General features: G+C 30.5%; 3 protein-coding genes across 6 annotated transcripts; 2 read left to right on the top strand and 1 right to left on the bottom strand.

The window, feature by feature from the left end:
* Positions 1–664: 664 nt before the first annotated feature.
* lqfR (clathrin interactor lqfR) lies at positions 665–15552 on the top strand. 2 transcript variants are annotated; one of them, XM_076521171.1, is made up of 9 exons: positions 772–1187; positions 5733–5812; positions 6008–6126; positions 6742–7124; positions 7211–7427; positions 7515–8067; positions 8144–8284; positions 11926–12159; positions 12436–15552. In XM_076521171.1, exons 1-9 carry the CDS (start codon positions 1147–1149, stop codon positions 12528–12530), a joined length of 1863 nt encoding a protein of 620 aa, XP_076377286.1. In that variant the 5' UTR covers positions 772–1146; the 3' UTR covers positions 12531–15552. The 2 variants fall into 2 exon arrangements, with proteins under 2 accessions (XP_033340524.2, XP_076377286.1); XM_033484633.2 differs by lacking the exons at positions 11926–12159; positions 12436–15552 and adding an exon at positions 8777–11801 and having other exon boundaries at positions 665–1187.
* Positions 15352–22411, top strand: Bub3 (mitotic checkpoint protein Bub3). Of its 3 annotated transcripts, none has more exons than XM_076521212.1 (5): positions 15352–15487; positions 20225–20420; positions 20785–20854; positions 20927–21237; positions 21314–22411. In XM_076521212.1, exons 2-5 carry the CDS (start codon positions 20226–20228, stop codon positions 21716–21718), a joined length of 981 nt encoding a protein of 326 aa, XP_076377327.1. In that variant the 5' UTR covers positions 15352–15487; position 20225; the 3' UTR covers positions 21719–22411. The 3 variants fall into 3 exon arrangements, with proteins under 3 accessions (XP_076377327.1, XP_076377324.1, XP_033340796.1); XM_076521209.1 differs by lacking the exon at positions 15352–15487 and adding an exon at positions 19885–20132; XM_033484905.2 differs by lacking the exon at positions 15352–15487 and adding an exon at positions 19885–20111.
* On the bottom strand, positions 16175–19218 carry Nop56 (Nop56 ribonucleoprotein). The gene is made up of 3 exons (XM_033484901.2): positions 18632–19218; positions 17623–18194; positions 16175–17540 (listed from the first exon to the last, which is right to left on the bottom strand). Exons 1-3 carry the CDS (start codon positions 18632–18634, stop codon positions 16622–16624), a joined length of 1494 nt encoding a protein of 497 aa, XP_033340792.2. The 5' UTR covers positions 18635–19218; the 3' UTR covers positions 16175–16621.

Below are 22411 nucleotides of genomic sequence, written 5' to 3' on the forward strand. Positions count from 1 at the left end.
ACAAATTCGAACAATATTTTATATTTCGTTTAAATCTGTTCCTTAGATTATGGATCGCTTCATGAAATGTAAAAATGTAAATGTTCGGGTTTTATTATGAGCTACTAGTTAGTTAGTTGTTAGATGTATGTATTTTTGTTGTCAATTGAAATAATAATCTTAATTAATCAGGATATGCAAGGAATAACTCTTGCCTTTTTCCGTGTCACAAAATTTTCCTTATCGGCAGACAGTACTACAGCATCTTATTGTATTTAACATAATAAAAATAACTTTCTAATTGATATTTAGTTCGTGGAATTATGTATGTACGATTGTTAAGTAACAATGTCTAAATAACAATAGATTTGCATTTTACTTGTTTCCAATAATTTTCAATTCTAGTTATTTGAGAAATTATTGATACTAAACAAATACATATGTAAAGTTAAAAGTTATGTACATATGTAATGAAGAATACAAAAATATTTAAGGGATTAGTTACCAAACATCAAACACTCTATTTAATAAATAAACTTGAATTTATTATAAATTTACTATAAATTTTTAATCTACTGTATGATTTTAAACAATATGAAACATGAAGTATGAATCCTTGTCGTCAGTTTTTAAATAATCAGTTGGCAGCAATTCAAATGTATGTTATATTTAAATACAACGTAAACATACCGAATGCAAAGAATGACAGTCTCATTTTTAAATAACTAACAATAAGTGCAAGCGTGACATAATTTGCTTGACAACTGACTGGGTAATATTAATATGCCTTAGTTTTATAAAGGTGAACGCATTCTGAGCTTCATCGGATTGAATTGCAACCAATTTATCCCGACTATCTGAACGATTCTATGTACATTTTGGTATTTAGGCACCACGCAATACCCGCCGTGGAAAGCTAATAAAAAATTTGATAAGAATACTTGTGATAACAAAAAGTGAGGTTGGCAGACTTAAAACACCTGTGACGATTATTAGTTTAATAGAACGTGGAAGGGATAACATGGCTACCGCCTGGTGACGTTCGTTCGCCGTCGCCGTCGCGAAATCAAATGCTCCCAAAAACATCTGGTGAACATTTATCGGTGCAAGTTCCGTAGTTTTCTCGTGGTAATCGCATATTACGTTTGGTGAAAAGTGTGAAGCACAATGATGAACATGTGGAAAGTACGGGAGTTAATGGATAAGGCGTAAGTATGATTAAGTCAGTTACACGCGATCTAACCTTGCTTTTACTTTTTTTCGACGCACTCCACTCTACTTGCACTAATATGCTGCACGATTTGTCTTGTGAGTTCGTTGTTGGTTACCTTCTCTAAATTATTTGATAAGTCACTTTACGCCTTTGCGATCTCATACTGGAAGTTTACTTTTTGCATTTAGTAAAAATCTAAATAATTCAAGGTTTTTATGAACTTATTCCTGTAGAGATTTTTCAGAAGAATTTTTATAATGATTATACATATATGTAATCTCATTAGTTGAACAAATTATCGACAGATAATTATTCGATCGAGTATAAATTTCTGGGTCAGATAACAGGGAACTTCTTTTTATATGGTATCAAGCAATGTCGTGCTGCTGTTAAAAGATAAAGTAATTTAGATATTCTTTTTACTGTACATTTTATTAGCGACAGTCTGTGTATTATCATTCACATATTCATATCTATCTCGTCATTTCCTTTTATTATTTACCATTTCTGCTATACTTCAAAAGTCAAGTTGTTTGTCAGTTACATATTATTAACAACAATTTCTTCGGCTATTAATTAACAAACAATATTTATCAAGAGCTTTTAGAAAATAAGCGAAGAAGTGTGTTTTTGCCATATTTGCAACGAAATTAAATTCATTCTCTTGTCAAATGGAACACGGCAACAACAAAAAGTAAATTGCCTATGAAAAGAATTAAAACAAACAGACAAGTTGCTTAACAAGTTTAAAAACAGGTTATTTTCTACACTACGTAAGATTGCTAATTCAGAGAACATCGAAGACGTAAGAAGTAATAAAATGGATTATATTGACGTAATAGCTGTTTTCTTTAATAAAAACATTTCGACACGATTGTACAGTACGTATTGGTAAAAGAAACCGGAAGTTCGGAAACGTGTGATATTTTCTTAGTAATTATGAGGACGTATTTGTAGCAATACGTAAAACATTAAAACCATTATTACGTAATAGTTTGTAACAAAACAATTGTCGAAGAGGATTCTGGGATTTTTACTTAATCGATTACTTTGTTTATATTTTTCAATTCACATATGGAAGGACGTAATGCATTCTTGCGCGATTTCCACGCTTGCCATTAAATTATACTTTCACGGAGTTCCGATTGCGAGTGATGCGCGGGAAAAATATTCATGAAAATTGAAAGCGAAAAGAATGTCACGTTTCGATGAACGTTTGGCCTTCCTTTTTTGTGCATAATCATAGGATATGCTTAGTGTAGTGACGGCACCGGTTCTTGCACATACACCGTGTATGCGTGTATGGTGTAGTGTTGCGTTAAATAGTGGTTCTCAAACACCAGTCTTGCCTATACTATTCGTTACTGCAAATCCGTTGATCTCTTTTTATTAATGTCTACACGACGTCAGGACATTGTTATAAAATATACGATTATCATTTACTTATATTATTTGGTTAAAATGATAGTCACAGGTTTTATCGTAGTTACGATCGGAAATGTGAGGTTCTTTACGATCCGTGGAAACTGAGAAGCGGAAGAGCACCATTATCTCAAACAGGGCTTTCTGAATACAAATCCAATCCACAGACGACCATGCGAAGACCCTGATTCAAACCACAATTGTTATTTTAATTGATAGGAGGTTCCCACGAGCGATTATATTTTTAAGCTCTTGCTAATTGCTGCATAGCTCTATCATTGATTGACTATATGTGATTGTAAGCAATTTTATTGTAAATTATGTACTTAGTCAGTTATGTTTCCTGTAAATATGAATTGCATAGATTGTTCAGATAACCTTTTTTTTTTGACGAATACATTCACTTCGTATAATTTGTTAAATATTCATAGTGTCCAATAAAGAGGTGATTTATTACAACGCTGGTTTTTTTCGTACAAGATATTTATTTTTGTAACAGTAATCAACGTATAACCTATAAAAAGGAAACCTGAATTATATACATACGTTGCTTACGCCTTAATGTTTTCTTGTATGTAGAATCCAATATTATACACTCACAGTAATCTTAATAATAATAATTATTATTATTATCATTAAGTTACACACGCTCACGTTTACATTCTATTCGTATATCTTTTTACACAAAACAGATAAAGATGTTTTTTTATCTTGGTTAAATATTTCCAAGCGGTAATATAATATGTATTTGAGGAGCAATGCTTTTACCTTTAGCGAAACACGTCATTTCGAAACTGATGCCGAGAATCGATGTCAAAATGTCGTTTCTTATCAGAAACTTATTCGAAGAAGATAAATTTGAGCAAGATGTGATCATAAAATTATTTATGAATATCTTGTGATAAGGCCTTATAAAGTATAACCGTCAAAACCGAAGTGTTATTGCGGATTTTACGTATGTATAAACTTATCTCGGTTTGCCGTTCTGCATTATCTTTGAAGGAAGGGAATTACCAACGTTTTTATCTATAACTGCTAAATATTTATGTCTTCATTCTTTTTCAACAATGTAGAACAAACGGTTTTGGAACTACTATTTATGGAATATTTTCTTGAAAATTCTGACGCTATCTTACGCCATGACCAGACAATTTATCCGATTTTATAGATAAAAATTCTGTTTACCGTAGTCTGTTGCATTTGTAAACTTAAAACACATTTAGTTTTATACGTCCTTAAATTTGTTGTTCGTAGGCTCTAAGTTTTTTGTAGGTCCCGTGTGTTGTACTCGATATGCCTGCTACATAAGACCTTGAACGTAAGCGATACGATTCTTTGGAAACTGAAAAGGGAATGTTACCATTCATTATTTATTTGACCATGACCAACCATTTAAAGCAATTCGGGCAACAGTGAATGCAAAACTGTTTGCATAATACGAATGTTTGACCTTTTTATACTATTAAATTACGTAAATTTATATCTTCCAAAACAGAATACATATATTATTCGTTTTTATTAATATAAACGTTATTTTGAATTCCATTAATTTGCTAATAAATGCACAAAAATCTTACAAATGTGCTTATTTGTGTGCTTGATTATGATTCGTTTTGGAAAGAAGACACCTGAAATACGTTCGTGATCATTCGTGTTCACTTCACTTCTATGTTACAAGCTTCATTTAAATAGGAATGATACGAATGTTTGACCTTTTTATACTATTAAATTACGTAAATTTATATCTTCCAAAACAGAATACATATATTATTCGTTATTATTAATATAAACGTTATTTTGAATTCCATTAATTTGCTAATAAATGCACAAAAATCTTACAAATTTGCTTATTTGTGTACTTGATTACGATTCGTTTTGGAAAGAAGACACCTGAAATACGTTCGTGATCATTCGTGTTCACTTCACTTCTATGTTACAAGCTTCATTTAAATAGGAGAGGGATAGGCAGGTGTCCATAAAGGTATTATGCGACAGAATGTAAGTTTCATGTTTTCCATGCATTCACTTCGTACCGATACGTGACAATTGTTACTGTTGAACAAAACGACAGGTGTAGCACTGCGTCCGACTACTGTGAAGTACATACATACGATATTCCGATACGATACGTGATGTTGCTATGGTGCTTCATGGTACATAGTACATCTTTTCTCGCACGTTTTTGTAATCATATTGCTGTTGGTTTGCCATAAAAACACGAATAAGATTTCAAGGCGTTTGTTCTATTAGTAAAATCATTTGAAAAATCATTTGTTAACTACGAGAGAAGAGCCTTGAAAATATCGGCTGAGTTTCCCCTTTTTATTACAAATATTTACACATCGATTAGATGTATCAATGACCTTTCGAGAAATTATTTGATCGCGCATGTATGTTAAGGGAAAGAATTTACTGCGAATAAACTGATAAATCTGAAAACTGTATTTGATATTTTTTGATTTGCTTTCAGGATACAAACAACTTGAGATAAAATATTGATAAAAGTGACTATTGTTTACGTTTTTTCTCTACTGACCGCTCTATCCAACTTGAACAAATTTTGTTTTTTCTTTTTTTTTTTTTAATGAAAACTCGGAAAGTGTGTAGTCATTGAAATTACTTTTATATCGATATGGAATACCAGGTAGTTTAATGCAATTTGATCACGCATTACAGAAATAGCTTGTATGTGATATAAATATACCATGTGCAATTTTAATGGAACCAGTGACCGGAATATGGGGGTTTGACCTGTTTTAGATGTGGTTTCATATTGGGGATAATTTCCTTACATATGCAGGGATATCGAGCAAACCCTATTACGATAATAATAAATTTTGTCCTTGTAATAAAACGATGGGATCGAAAACAAAATTGTATAAGGATAGTTTCCAGCGAGCGGTACTGGAAATTGAACGTATAAAAGTATTCTGTTCGAGCAGAGGCGTAAAATTATTGCGCAATTAGCAGGTGTTTGTACTGTCTGCACGCAAACAGTGAAAGTAATTTTACATCGAAGTCATTAGCAGCGGCATATACGTTGTTCTCCACAGTTTCACTGATAATTGAAAGCTGTAATTATTGCAACTTGTTAACGAAATAAAATATAATTTTACAGGACCAATGTGGTAATGAATTATACGGAAACAGAGGCCAAAGTTCGAGAAGCAACAAACGATGATGCGTGGGGTCCTACTGGTATGAATTTTACTTTCGAAAGGCAACAATTCGTTTTGCGTGAAATGAATACTTATTTTAATTGAAGTCGTATACAGTACTAAGTTTCATATTCTAATTAAAAGAGTGCATTTATAATAATGTTGGTCTACACCCTTGCACTTTTATCCAGTTCGATGTATGGTGAAATTAATTGTGTTGCTTGCAATACTTCAGGGGCAATGATGCAAGAACTGGCTCAGGCTACATTCACATACGAGCAATTTCCCGACGTAATGTCCATGTTGTGGAAACGGATGTTGCAAGAAAAACGAAATTGGCGTCGAACTTACAAGGTATGCTTGTTTGTAGTCTATGTATATACATTTAGTTATATTGTAAAATAATTCATTACGTAAATTGATTGTAATATAACGTGTACCGTATTAAACGTTAAATTTCATTTTAATTTGTTTATACAGAATGGAAATTGTAATACTATTGAAACAGAGTAAAAATATCATTAAAAATTGTGATATGAAATTTTTTTATTTATGACTTTATTTTCGAAAAAATCAGTTTTGAAAAATCATTAAATATTACTTTGCTTTCTTTATTGCTTCTGTCAATCCTAATGTATATAAACATTTATAGTAATGTGGGTAGAGTAACGTAACATGTATGTAGGTAAAGCATTGTTTAAAAAGTCAAATAGCAAATATATCTATAGGAGACCTTTAAAATATTATACAATTAAAACAAAATATGTGTAAAAATTTGCATAATACAATAAAAGAGAGTAAGTAATCTACATTTCGAAAATTATATTTTTTCATATTGAGTTTTCGTTTTGAGTGTACTACGATTTCCATTCTCTCTCTCTCTCTCTCTCTCTCTCTCTCTCTCTCTCTCTCTCTATTCCTTCTATATATTATTCATTTGTTCTTAAATAATCATTTTCTTTATTGCAGTCTCTTTTACTTTTGAATTACCTAGTACGCAATGGTTCAGAAAGAGTGGTGACATCGTCTAGAGAACATATTTATGATCTCAGATCATTAGAAAATTATACTTGTATCGATGAGTTTGGGAAAGATCAGGGAATTAACATAAGACATAAAGTTAGAGAACTAATTGACTTCATCCAAGATGATGATAAATTAAGAGAAGAGAGAAAGAAAGCCAAGAAGAACAAGGATAAATATGTGGGATTATCGAGTGAAGCGATGGGTATGCGATTTGGTGGTGGTGATAGGTGGACAGATAGCCCGAAATGGGGAAAAAGTAGTATAGACGCATACAATGATTGGGATAGAGAAAATCGTAGTAAAGGTTTCGAAGATACAAATAACAGGTATACTACATAAATTAAGAAAGTATTAATTGTTGAGATTTTTATGTTCATTAACTTTTTCTGATATTATTCTCTTTTTTCTGTAGCGATGATGGTGAAAGAGAAGATTCAGATAACGATGTTCATCCAAATCCAAAGAGAGGTGGTAGAGAATACAGAGACACCATGGAAAATTCAGACCATGTTAATAAAATTAGTACTGTATCTGCTGCTTCCACGAATGCTTCACCAGCACGATTTCCACGAACTATTAAAAAAGTAGATCTAGGTGCTGCTGCAAATTATGGAAAGGAACAATCCAATGTAAGTAAATGATCTTGGACCGGAGAAATTAAATTTAGTTGCAGATTTTAATAAATAGAAATATTTATAAACTACATTAATTTACAGAATGGTATATCTGGATTACAAAATAGCTCCCTAACTTTACCTATCAAGCAAAAAAGTAAAAACGATATTTTAAACGATATTTTTGACTCTCAAAATGAGAATAATATTAAAACAACAGTTGATGAAGATGAGGATTTTAATCCACGAGCGAACATTCAACCTGGTGTACAAAGTCAAAATGCTAACACAGATTTTGGAGATTTCACTAGTGCGTTTGGAAGCTCTACTGTAAAAACGAAAGACACTAATGACGAATTTGCGGATTTTACGTCTGCGTTTACCTCATCTGTAACGATATCTAATCCTGCTGTACAATCACAATTGCCACAGGCTCAAATGAATTTAATGGGAGCAACAGTACCAAATATTAATAATTCAGCGATTAATAACGCCAATAATACCATGTTTATCAATACGCAGTCAGCTAGCGCACCTATAACAACTGCGAGCTCCGCAAATTCAATGCCTCAGAATCCCAATGCGAATAGTAATTTGTTTGATAGTTTAAATCAACAAGTGCTCAATAATCAACAGATGCTGAATAATAATGCTGGTACGTTATGAATAATTTTAAATTATTTTCTTTTTTTTTATTTACTTCATGAATATTAATTTAATTTTTTTTATAGCGCCTTCAAATACAGATCTGTTATCAGATTTAGACACTGTAAATTCTATGTCAAGTGGACCTGTTGACCGGCAACTGAATAATATCAATAATTCCAATCTCTTTACAAATGTGAGTTCTCCCGTTGCAGCTAGTCAAGGAGGTAAGCACTGTTTAATTATTATCAGGACATTCCGAATTTTATGATTCAATAATACTTGAAGATATATTTTGTATCTCTGATAGTATACATAAGTCTTACAATGGTCTGATAGGTCATATAATGTAAAACATGTAGAACTATGGAAAGAGAGAGTCAATTCAAACCTTTAAATTTTGCATTTAAAAAGAGTTGAAATATTTTAATGATCTTTCTTTATAGATAATTATAGGTAAAATTTCAATATTACAGAGATCATTTTTTAATCAAATTTAATTAAAATTAAAATTAATTGATTTGGATATAATAATCGTTTCATACATTTGATATTTTAATGATATTAGATATTGTAATCATATAGAGTATTACTGAATCATGAAGTTAAGAATTTAGCATGTATTAGTAATTATAAAAAAGGTTTTTGTCTTTGAAAATTAAAAGAATAGATTATCTTTAAAGATAATATAATGCCCCCAAGAGAAATTTTCATTGCAGCTTTCGAGACGGAAGAAAGCACCACTTCAGCTGAAAGTCTTTCAAACCATGCTACAAACCAACTTTTGGAAGAATTATATCAGATGGGTTCAATCAAAAGTCAAAACAGTTTGGAAAAACTGAAATTGAATATTTCTGAATACATTAAATTCTTACCAGGCCCACTCACGCCACAAAAATACAGCAATCTTGATTTTGACTCAGAAATTGATTGTATGTTGCATGGAAAAATTTTAGGAGAAATTATCCAAATGTTTGACTCCAGTTGGCCATTACAGAATAATACATTAGATCCGTTACTTAAACAATTGATAGTTATCGACGGTGCAACATTACCAATTTTAGCTGAAACTTTATCTGTTTTAATTGATGCACTAAACGATACCGATGCCGAGAACAAAATTCATACAATTACTATAATTTTAGAATTATTAGTAAAAAGTGACTTTTTGTTCTCTGGAATAATCGATGCATGCAAATCTAAACCAAAAAATATAAGGCAAAAAGTGGAATTAGATCAAACCTGGCACGATACTGTGCAAATTCTAATTTCATTACCTAATCGGGTAGCTAATAAACTAAAGTGCAAAACACTGGACAGTTTTCTTCCTCAAACATATTTTAAAATTATAAATTTTCACATATCTCGTGTAATATCCTTCATAAATACTGGGTTACGACATGGTATTAATGTAGATACTAAACCGTTAACAATGCTCATCAGTAAATTAGTAATCGTTGCAAGACCAGAAAATATGTTGCCTCTTATCACTATTTTAACGCAATGGTGTTTTCAAAATAAATATAATGAACAAAATTTAATACAGAATATATTGAAGGAATTGGATACATTGAGTATAGGGCCAATAGCATTATCATTTTTAATGCACTGTGATATAAAATTTGGTGTATATCCAGTTTTTGGAGATGCACTATCAAATTCAAATTGGAAATATATATTGACAAAAAAAATTCCATTAATGGCATACTATGATGACGAGAAAGTAATCATAAATTTGACTTCATACTTATCCCAATTTTTAGATCAAGATCGTACTCTTATTGAATTGTTAATTAGACTTATAGAAATTTGGGGCAACGAAAGTGCTTTGAATCATACTTCTGTCGAACAACATAAATATATTTCAAAATTGATTGTTATGTGTTTGAGGAAATCAAAGGATTATTTAAGTAGGGATGACAAAGATAATATTCAGATGTTGCTACTTTCTGGTGTATCAGTTCATTTTCAAAATACACATATTATTTTAAGAGTAATAGGAATGTGTATTGGTGAAATTTTGAGTAAAGAATTATCTGAATCAGACAAAGCACCGAAACTTTCTTTCGATTATGGAAATATGCCCGCTGAGGTAATAGAATTGGTTCAATCTATAAAAGCAGTAGGTATAATAACTGAAAGTTCAGAAATAGAGAAACATGCAGAAGTAAATAACTTAATTCTTGATGATACTGAATTGGACACGTTAGGTGATATGAAGTTGTATGAACTGGGCATAGAATGTAATCTCTTACCTAAAAAGAATATAAAAGCTATTAATGACGATAATGGTGAAAATGGTGAAAAACCAGATAGTTCCTATAAAGAAACTCAAGAAAATAGTGAAATAATCAAACACGATAACATTGATTCGGACTTAGATAGTGACGATGACTTAGTACCATACGATATGTCTCATGATACTAAAGTGAGTGAAAAACTACGGCCAGCCTATTTACGAGATTTACGTGATAATTTAATAAACGAAAAAAGCTCCACAAATCCGGACATTTTTTCAGAATCATTAAAAGTCTGTGAAGAATTAATATTAGCACAACTGCCAGGTGATGATGTAACATTTGCTGTTGAATTGCTTGAGCTCCTTGTTACCCTTCAAGAATCTAGTTATGTAAAAGACTTCGATGTATTACGATTCAAGTCTTGTATAGCTATAGTTACCATTTATCCTAAAGAATGTGCTAAATATCTGTGTGAACAGTTTTACATGGAAGTGAATAAATATTCTGTAAGTCAACGATTATTCTTCTTAGATGTATTAGCTGAATCAGCAAGAAGATTATCAAGTATTCCAGTTATTAAAGCCGAAAAATATAACTTTCCTGAAATAGTATCTAAACCAAAAAGGAAAGGAACTTCGAACAAAGTATCTTTGTTGATTAATACTGAAAGAAGTCAACAGTACAAGGTACTTTATAGCGATGACTTTGAGGAATTTGAAAAATCTAATAATGAAACTGAGTACGATTGGCGAGAAATTGTTGATAAAAGGATTGAAAAAAATACAAGAAGATATATACATAGCCCAAAATCTCCTAAAACATTTGAAAATAAATTTGGAAATGTTGCGTCTTCGTTTTTCTATCCGCTCATGTATGGTTTTGGTAAACAAAACACTTGTTTAAGTAGTGGAAATCAAATATTTACAGATCAAGAGAATATTCTGTTGATTCGATATTTGAAAACATTATCAACCATAATGGTAGCATCACAAAATTGTTTATTAGCTTCTAAAATGGGTAAAGAAATGTTAGAAGTATCATGGACCCTACGATATCATAATGAAGCGAAAGTTAGAGTAGCAGTAATAGAAAATATTATAGCTGTTCTTATTGCAGTACCACAAGATACAGTTATAAATGAACTATTGGATACTGTTATTGAAATAAGATCATGGCTTTTCTATTCATCCCAGAATGTAATTACTGGCGATCATGATACAGAATGTAGAACCTTAGGTGCCAGCGCGATATCTTTGATTAATTCCATTATGGATACTACATTTAGCTAAGGATAGTAAACTCTAATAAAACACTTACTTATTTTCGAGAATTTCAGTACGAATTTTCAAGTATTTCTTCTATTTTATCTTATTATTTATCGCGATATAAATTACAATAACTAAAGTTAAAACGATTGATCTTTCAAAAAATTGTAATACCCTAGTATAGTTTATGTTAAATAAACGAAAAATTCATTATATTAAATAAACAAATTTACATATTATTAACTTTTAAATATTTTTACCTTTTTAACACATTATTAAGCTATTATAAGAAACATGAATGAATACAATAAAGTAATAACAAAACGAATATATTATTACAACTGAAACGAATGTCACATTTAGGATCCATTGGATTAACACCAGTTACAAATCTTCTTACCCCTACGACAAGCAATTCCAAAACATCATACCAGATTTCAAGCAGTCTGCCTGTACAAGTTGGATCTACATGGGCTGGGTCAGGATTGAACATAGATCTTGACAATATAATGGGAAGTAAAGCAAAACAAACAGGACCTGCACCCACAATGAATCAAATGGCTACAAATAGTCCACAGCATCAAGTTACACTTATAAGTAAGTGATTCATAAAATGTATAAAATTCATTGTTTATTAATATAATTTAAAGAATGATCGAGTTATTTCATACATATTTTAAATTTGTAGCAATACATTAAACTTTTGATAACCTAGTGTCATATACAAGTATTATAACTAAACTATATATACATAGATTACAATTTTATTTTTCAAGATAATTTTACAATTAAAATATATGGCTAGTATATCACTTGCATGATAAATTGTTAAGAAAATAATTTATTTAAACATTTTCAATATAATCATTCTAGCATCACCAACAATGGGATATACATCACCTATGATTCAACCACAACAGCCAAAACAACAACAAGCAAATCCAGCATTTTTTCCAGCATTTCAATGAACATTTAAATAAATGAATGCTAACTTTAGTGAAACTAAAAGGCATAAACTGGAGTTAAAATAAATTTTCTATTTTCTGGGCGGAGCAATCTAATTATATACAGGGTGCAGCTGTAAACAATTGCGTTACATAAATGTGAAAGAAATAAGATCAGTAAAATATATTGAATATAATCATGTGTTCACAAATAATTCAGAAGGAAGTATTTCAAATTTTTTAGTTAAATAGTTCACATACTATTTACATGAATTATGTTGCTATTGTTCTTCTTTTATCTAGTAATTAGAACCATGAAAAGCAATTTACTGATGAAGGTAATACATATATATATATACTCATAACGAGTGCTAAATAAATTACATGACTAGATAAAACTTTAAGAGCAGCTGTATAGATCAATTAAGTTTCAATATATCTGTGAGCATGTATTTGTCAAAGTGATATTTCTAGCATAATATATGTTCTCAGTAACATTCCGCAATATGAATATTGCACTTTTATAACGAATATTTACGTTATTTGCAAATTATGCGGGAACAAATCAGACAGACTTGTCCTACACATTTTATACATAATGTAAATTGAATTTTGCGACGAATCAGGATTATGCCTTACGTGTATAATATATTATAAGAGTGTATGCATGAAAGTGATTTATAGAAATTTATGGGAATGTAGTATACTACTTTTATTTACTACAAAATATGAGACATTCTGTTAAACGTTATTTAATATTTCGAGGGAACGGAGAATACTTTTACAAAGGTTGAATATAGTTAAAATATAATTATTGCAGCCTTTAAAAAGCTGTGTTTACATTGTCGATGTGATAATGTAAAAATCGTTTCACTTTTTTATTGTGGATATTCGACGTTGATGATATTCGTCTATAAAGAAGAGCCGAAGACGCAATAACATCGGTAATGATAAGTGCTTCCCTATTATAATTAATTTTGCACGAGAAAGAACCTAGTATTATTTATCAAAACTATATGAATTTAGTACTATGTAAGGAGATATAGGTGAATATAAACGCATGAGGCAGGTCACAAGATCTTATTATTTTACAAAAAAGAAGCACAGAGGCACAAAATCAGCGCAACAGAATATTCTTGCGCTTTACGAGCGCTCCACTCAGCATGGTGATTTAATAATATAATGTGTTTATGATTCATTGTAAACTATTCGAGGAGTTTGTAGCTATGTAATTACATAATTATAAAAAATTTAATCATCCTTGTGATTGAATGATATTCTAGAAATTTTTTATATATATAAAGTAAGCGAAGAAAGTAACGATACTAAATAGCACTTCCTTAGTTACTTGTTACTAACAATTAAAAAATGCATATCTTTCCGAATAATTGTTTACGTAACTATCATGATGAAAGAAAGATAATTATTAATAGTTAAGTATTAATTATATCGGAGTATTAAGTCGTATTTTCTTTATGTGTGCTGTTTATTAGCAATGATTCCATAAATCTTTGCTGCATGATACTGAAATACATTATGGAATGGTTTGTTATAGAGTATTTAATAATGAAAAGATGTTGCAAATTTTGTCTGCATGCTGTATTCGTTACTTTTTATTTGCAATGGTATATATATATTTTATATACATTATGTATTTAGCAGTAAAGTCTATGTATCGATTATATTTTAACAAATAGATACTATAAGCTTTTGTTATGTATGCTATAAGGGGAGAAAAATTTAGAAATTATTTCAGGATTTGCAGCAAAGTGGTTTATATTCACACGTGTTCTTGAATGAATGATATAGGCAAGCCATTGCTTTCATAGAACATGTATTATAAGTAATAATATATATAGTACAGATGATCGAACATTTTTATTGTTAAGTTATTATGTCAACTTCTGTTTAAATTACCATAAACTTGATGTGGAACTACTTACAGGTTTCTATGCGAGTATCAGAGACTGAATCTTGTAAGGGAGAAACTAATCCTTTACATTTTCCATTATTTGAGCATTTTATATGAAACAAAATGTTTGATGTAGATGGGAATATATTTTTAAAGTATTAAAATATACATAGGTATGTGTATCAGTATATGTACATACACGTGTGTATTATTGTACAAACATAAACAATTATAGTCAATACGAGTAGGCGTGATATTACTATCATTGAAGCCGCTTGAACATACAGAGGCACGATTACCGTTTAGAATTACAGAGGCCTTTATAAAGTCAAAACTGATGAAACAGATAAAAAGTAGAATCATGAAAATTAAAAATCTCTCTCTCTCCTTTGTTTAGTAAATAAATTTTATAAATTTTTTTACGTATAACATTGGTAAAAAAAGTAAATACTTAAAAATTTATATTAATTTTAAACTTGATAAATACAATGAAAGAAAATTGATGTTTATCTTCTTAAAATATGCTTGACTAGTTTCTTTTTAAGAATAAATTGTATTTTTATGCTATTTACGCGCGATGATATTGCCCATTGTACATTTGACGAGTACGATTTATAAATTTGATTTAATTACACTTTGTTAATGTCATTTATATAGATATTACAGATGTACTTATAAGTTCGTAATTGTTTATTATGTATATATGAAACAAAAGTGACAAAAAACTTACAAGTTACGAGAGTTTCAAAAATAATTTTTATTGTTATATCTTTATATATGTATAATTGCGTTTATATCGAAGTATTTTGCAAATAAGAAGTATTACATTGAAATCATTAAGCAATACATGTATACTGGTACATATCAATGTTAATCGCGCGTTTGGAATACATAGTTACATATGCCTTAACGTTCTATGTATAAAAAGATTATTATTCCTCTAGCAAAATTCAGGACAGTCATCATGTCGCTTATGGTACATACGTGCGAATGAAAATTGATAGTTTATTGTCGATTCTTGACTGAATATTGTTTATAGTAGTCGCGATATTTGTAATTATGAATTCAGGTATTTATACTTACATCACAATTTTATCGTTATTAAATGCTCATTGGTGCTGGTGTTAATATGAATTATGAACTATTTTAATTCACGTCACATTTAACATTATAAAAAGTACCTTGTCCTTGCATTAGTAATGTTCAATTAATTGTCCTGTGCTATAGTCTCTTCCTACAAAACTCAAACGCAATTTCTTTTAATATTAAATATTTTACTACATGCATGAATAGGAATAAGTATATTGCATATATTGAGATTTACAAATGTAAGCTCCTTTATATGTTCTTTTATAAAAATAATTCTTGATTACTTTATTAGTGTTACAAATTTACCCTTTTCATAAAAAGATAAATACGGAATTTCATTAAAAACATTATCGTACTGATGTGAAATGAAGATGTGTACTTTTGCTATACTAAAAATCTATATTTGTGCTACGCGTACTTAGTAAATGTAAATTATTGAAACATACAGTTTTAGTAAAATTAGCATTAAAAAATTATGCAAATATAGTTCAATATTAATTTCATAAATAATTTAATAAGAAATTTTCTTAATAAAGCGAGTAAGTTAAATTCATTTTAGTAGTGTGGAATTTTGAGTATCAACCGCTTTAATACGTTTCGTTTTTTAATAATATATTACTTAATAAATGAACAACACATACACACGCACACACACAAAAATTACAAATTTAAATAAAAATATATACATTTATTTCAAATTTTGTAAACATTGAAATTCTCAGGAAATGAATCAAAATACAATTAGGGAATAATTCGTAATACATATACATATACACTATAATTTCTTACGTCATACAAGATTATATTTTACAGTTCTTCCGTAAAATAATACAGATTTCTTAAATAAACTTCAAGAGAGTCAATTGCATGTGAAGTATATGAAAAATAAGTTTACAAATTATATAATTGTTTTACAAGTAGTTTTTTCAATTATTAGAAAAGTAAATAGTAGTCCTATAAAGATTTTAGTTATAATTGGAATTAGAATATAATATGTACAATATTTCAATGCATATTCAATTGTCATCGTTTACGGAATTCTTAAATTAATTGCAATCAGTATATTAATGCAATTTGGAGAAAGACTCTGAAGAAAGATTATATGTATAATCTTTCATTCAGGTTCACCTAAACTTTTTGACTTTCTCTTCTTCTTCTTTTTTAATGGTTCTTGCATACCATTCTCAACCAATCCATTTTCTGTACTGTTCTCTGTTCCATTTTGGGTTCCATTTTCTAGAACTTCACTTTTTCTTTTCTTGTCTTTTTTCTTTTTCTTTTTGGGCGTTTCCGTCTCAATGCTTGCTAATATTTGCGCAGCTTCTTCTAATGCTTCTTTCATTACATCTATATTCTTCTTAGGTATTTCACCAGTCTCATAGAATTTCAACCTATCTTCTACTTGTTGTCTTAATTTTTCACCAAATATATTAGTTGGTGTATCAGTGAAACAATCAATCCTTGATGCTATAGAGCATTTATTTGCAAGATATCTTGAAATTCTACCCTTATTCTTTGTACCTGCACGACCAATAAAGGTTGAATGGAATAGCAATCCATATTTTGGAGTGTTACCTTTTGTTTTCAATGCTCTAAACAAAGCTTTTTCAGCACCCAATATTTGTACAGTGGAAGCAGGATATTTTGCCAAATTTGTAAGAGATCCAGCATGTGCTATTAACCTAGCTCCTACTTGATCACCTATCAATGTAGCCAAGTTTGGTGCTACTCCAGCCATTTTAGATCTTAAATATTCTGATAATTGTTTTCTGTAATCTGCTAAAGCAATTACACGTCCTGCAAACATTTCAATATTAAGAAGATCAATGGGGCTAATGTCCATTCCCATAGATGATTTTGAAGCATCAATGATTGCTTGAGCTTTAGCACTATCCATAACAATTTCTTCCAGTGCTTCTAATTTCTCTTCTGTGAGTTCTTTCCTGTTCTTTATTAACTGTGTAACTTTGGCATACATATAATTTTCAGGAACTATTTTTACAAGTTCTGGAAAATGGTAACTATACCATTCCCTGTAATGGAACATTTTATAATAAATATCAATAATCAGTTAGAGTCGAAGAATTATTTCTATTATACGTTGTGGTTTCTTACCTTATACGCATACTGAATGTATTTACATCTTTATCTAACTGATCTAACAAAGCTATACTTTGTATAATCATATTATCCACACGATGAACATTGAACTTAACTTTAGCTCTAGAATAACTGTGTCCAAGACCAAGTTGTGCGATGCCAGAACTTTTTGAAGTAAAACCTTTTACTAGGTTATGGAAGTGAAATCTAATTCCTCTAATGATTTCTGGGATGACACCAGTATGATCGCATTTTATACTTAAAGCTTCGCTAATGCTAGCTCCAAGTTTTGGATCCAAGACACCAAGAATAACCTTGTCCTTCTTTCCTGATTTTGGTATAGTTGAATCCAAAAATAACAGCAATTCTTCGGGAACAACTCCTTCAGAAATACTATTTATATTTTCTAAAGCCGCTAGAGCAGTTTTGAAGGGTGAGAAACCAACAAGTCTTACAACTGTATTAAAACGTGATAATTCTGTGACAGATTTTTCAACCTGTGGAAGTAACATTCCTATCTCCTCAAATTCTTTGATGGAAAAGACAGCATAGCCAGCAGCATGCTCGAACAGTACAAATAGTTTCGACTGAAAGATTTAAATAACAATTATATGGATTACTGTTAACATGATAATTCATTGTGTATATATTCAGTTTTACATATTATTTAATACAATTTTTACTATTTTATATATAATTCTTAAGGGTTAGAGTTGATGAATAAAAACATCATTCATTGAGCATTTCAAACGTCTTTACACGTGTCTTTATAAATAGTTTGATAAACATTTTTTATATTTTTGTATTTACTGGACATTTATCGATTCGATGATATAAAAATATGAAGTTATTTATATCAACATCGAGAAATAATGTTTTCGTTTAATTACAATATAGTATTTATAAAATTGAACAATTGTCATATTGCCTAGCATTAGATTAATGCCAAACATATTATGTATATCCAGTATCGAAGAAAAGTTAAATTCAAAATTAATATCGATCTAATTGTTGTGCTACTTACCATGCTTTGTTTATTTAATATTCCATTCAATTTTTAAACAATTGGTATATCACTGCGAAAACGCTCTACACAACTGCGGTTAGGAAACGACCATGTGTTCCGGAAATAGCATAGCGGGAAAATAAAGATGGAGTCTTTAATGTTTCCTGCGATTTGAATTTCTAAGCACCAACACCAACATATACATTCATTTCTCTGAAAATTTTGCTTACACCAACTTAAGAATTATTTATTAAAAATTAACTGTATTATTAGATGAAGGCAATGTACTTTAGTGACTGTACTGATCACATAAAATGTCGTTTATATATGTATAATGCATGTACATACATGTATATAAGCACTACACACAAATATACATGCTATATAATACACGCTACATTCGTTTAAACTGATGACACGTGTAGTCCGTATGTGCACACGTACGCAGTCGTCAAGAGCTTTTTCTTCTCCCAATTCAAGAACCTTTTTATCCCCACCATTCTACTGCGCATCCACCTTCACGCAGTTATTTTAAAAAGAGAATGCGAGCTGATCAAGAGAGACTGACGAACTTAGTGGGCTCTATGGTGAGTGCCCACACGAACGAGAAACCTAGCCGTCTCACTTTACCGTGCTTGCGGTCTCGCTCTTTTTGCGCATCCGCACGCCTGGCGCGTCATCTGAAACACAGATGGCGGCGCGATATTCGATTTGTACTTTTCGCCTCGTAGGATTCATACTTTTCGATTTATTTAATTTTGAAATTGTTTTTTGCGAACTGTCTCTATCTCAATAGCCGCATTTATTCATGCGAAAGACCAGAATTTCTTTAAAAATGGCATTTATTCATTACAATGTGTCCTATTTCATCTTCTTCAGGTCAATGCAATAATTAGTTGGACCTTATTCTGCTCAACTTGTTGGAATATTGTCAAGCACATACATTCGAAACATATCTCAATGTGCAATGAGCATTGTTGCAAATTCGCTGACAAACGTCGAGAATCCTACAAGGTGAAGAGTACAAGTCAAATATCGCACTGCGTGTTTTAGATGGAGCGCCAGGTGTATGGATGCGCGAGAAGAGCGGGACCGCAAGCATGGAAAAATGAGACAAACTATATTGGTTGTCGGTATGACTCGTTTCGCATGTGGTTGCGCTGATGTCGTGCTGTCTTACTCTCTCGCTATTTCTTGCTTTGTCATTGACTATGAGGGCAGCACTGTTCAGCTGTGAATCGTCAACCAATCAAAGCGCAGCAATTCGTTGCGTTCTCTCGATTCAAGAACGTCGTTGCTCCTGGATATGGTTCTTGAATTAGAGATATTATATATTATATGTATTTACGTGTTCTGTTACGTTATACATACATATGTAGAAGTGAATATCTCGACTTGTTTTGAGATAATTACATTACATTTGAATTAGTTGAGACTCAATATATTAATATTAAGGCTCGAATAAATCTATCGCTGCTTCGAATAAATATATTCTTAAGTTAGTACATCCTCTTTTAAAGTATGTCTTTGTTTTACTGCGTATAGGTTATGTTTATGTGTATTATTTAACGTGATTTTCATAGATTTTATTGTGGTTTCTTTTTTTTAAAGAATGGAGTCTCGGACAGAATTTAAAATAAAATCTCCTCCGACCGATGCAATTTCGGCGGTTGAATTTGGACCGAATTCAACACAATTTCTTCTTGTTTCTTCATGGGATAGTACAGTGCGGTTGTATGATATTCATGCTAATACTATGAGATTAAAATATAATCATGATTTGCCGGTTCTAGACGTTGCATTTCAGGTAATCACGAATTCATCAGTCTTTTCAATTGATAGTTTTCCACATAACAGTGCATTAATTGTAGAGATAAATGAGTTATTGCACTTATGTTTACTTGAAACAGAAAAAGAGCAAAAGAAAAAAAAAGTATAACACTGACAGAATAATGTAAGTTAAAGTTTTCTGTGGTAAGAAAAATGACAGTTAAGGAAATGAAACAAAATTATATGTATTTTTTACACATACGTAGTGCTATACATACTTGTACTATAGTTTTATTGATTTTATGCTTGATGTTATTGTTAAATGGTATTAATTATTTTTGTAATCCAATTTGATTTTCTGTTCACTTGCAATGCCATAATCGATAGTTGTTTTTATACAGGATGCTGTTCATGCATATAGCGGAGGTTTGGGAAATACATTAAAAATGTATGATATCAATAGTAATACAGGTACAAATAATTATTTATGTCCTGTTTGCATTGCACATTTATTAAATATTGCTAATATACGTATCTTTATAGAATCGGTAATGGGAACACATGATAAACCAATTAGGAAAATTGAGTATTGTGCTGCAGTAAATGCAATATTAACGGGAGGTTGGGATGCAGCAGTAAAACTTTGGGATCCTAGAACACCCACTTGTGTAGGTAGTTATTTACAACCAGATGTTGTCCTAGCATTGTCTGTGTGTGGAGATAAATTTGTAGTAGGTACTGCCAAAAGAAAAGTTTGTATTTGGGATCTCAGAAATATGGCTGGTATGTTCCAAAGACGTGAAAGTAGCTTGAAGTATCAGACACGTTGTATCAAAGGCTTTCCCAATGAACAAGTAAGTATAATTTCTGAAAACTTAACTGAATATTCATATAAAAGAAGTTGTTTTTCAATATTCCAATAACTTTCAGGGGTATGTTCTTAGCAGTATAGAAGGTCGTGTAGCAGTCGAATATCTTGACACTACACCAGAAGCACAAAAAAAGAAATATGCATTTAAATGTCACAGGATAAAAGAAAATAATGTGGAACATATATACCCTGTGAATGCTATTAGTTTTCATTCTACATATAATACATTTGCAACTGGTGGCTCAGATGGATACGTTAATATTTGGGATGGTTTTAATAAAAAACGTTTATGTCAGTTTCATAGATATAATGCTGGCGTCGCTGCACTTAGCTTTAGTCACGATGGTTCTGTGCTTGCTATAGGAGTGTCATATCTGAATGAAACTGAAATTCCACCAGGTGGGAAAGATGAAACTGAAATTTATATAAGATATGTAAATGATCAGGAAACCAAACCAAAATAATATCGTATTATTGTAACATAATTTTTTATAAACGTAATAGATTGAAAAATTTTCAATTAAGATCTGCCTTATTAAAGCAGTAAAAATTGAACGTTAAAGCCTTTTCACAAAAATTGCTCCACTCGCAATATGTACAAGAAGCCCAGCAAGATGTTCAACTAACTTTAGCTGTGTGTTCAGCAAATTATTTTACACAGAAAATATTCTACACGTTATAGATTTATTTCATTTTGTTAGTTAATTATATCAAAAATAATATGCTGAGTATACCTGAAATGCAACAATGGCTTCAACTTCAAATTTAGCATCTACTTTAATCATACAAGTACTTACTATTTGAATTGTCGATTTTTTATTTATTGGGACAGTGATGTAAATTTTCTAGTATTTAATTTTGTTTTCAAAATGAAGAAAGTCTGTGATTTATATAATGTTTTTTGTTCAAGATAAACTGCTAAATATGTGACCAAAATTTATTGAATATTTCACTGGACATCTTGCATATTAATAGTGTTGTATTTTACATTTTTATATTTTAAATAATTAACTATCAATCACAGAAACGATACATTAGAATTAAAAAAAACCGTTTGGAATTATTAGGCTAGTCAAATTTTAATAAAATACCTTTTTTGTACAAAATATTCTTTATTTATATAAAGGACCAATGAAATTTAACCAATTAAAGCGTAA

Source organism: Megalopta genalis, chromosome 1 (assembly GCF_051020955.1).
Source record: "Megalopta genalis isolate 19385.01 chromosome 1, iyMegGena1_principal, whole genome shotgun sequence".
NCBI lineage: Eukaryota > Metazoa > Arthropoda > Insecta > Hymenoptera > Halictidae > Megalopta > Megalopta genalis.

Bases quoted from the DNA above. Each gene is read 5' to 3' on its own strand.
- lqfR (XM_033484633.2), top strand. From the start codon at position 1,147: ATGATGAACATGTGGAAAGTACGGGAGTTAATGGATAAGGC. The intron at 5,813-6,007 runs GTATGAATTTTA...GCAATACTTCAG, and splicing joins TGATGCGTGGGGTCCTACTG to GGGCAATGATGCAAGAACTG. The intron at 6,127-6,741 runs GTATGCTTGTTT...TCTTTATTGCAG, and splicing joins ATTGGCGTCGAACTTACAAG to TCTCTTTTACTTTTGAATTA.
- Nop56 (XM_033484901.2), bottom strand. The intron at 17,541-17,622 runs GTAAGAAACCAC...GTTCCATTACAG, and splicing joins ACATTCAGTATGCGTATAAG to GGAATGGTATAGTTACCATT.
- Bub3 (XM_076521212.1), top strand. From the start codon at position 20,226: ATGGAGTCTCGGACAGAATTTAAAATAAAATCTCCTCCGACCGATGCA. The intron at 20,855-20,926 runs GTACAAATAATT...GTATCTTTATAG, and splicing joins TGATATCAATAGTAATACAG to AATCGGTAATGGGAACACAT. The intron at 21,238-21,313 runs GTAAGTATAATT...AATAACTTTCAG, and splicing joins AAGGCTTTCCCAATGAACAA to GGGTATGTTCTTAGCAGTAT.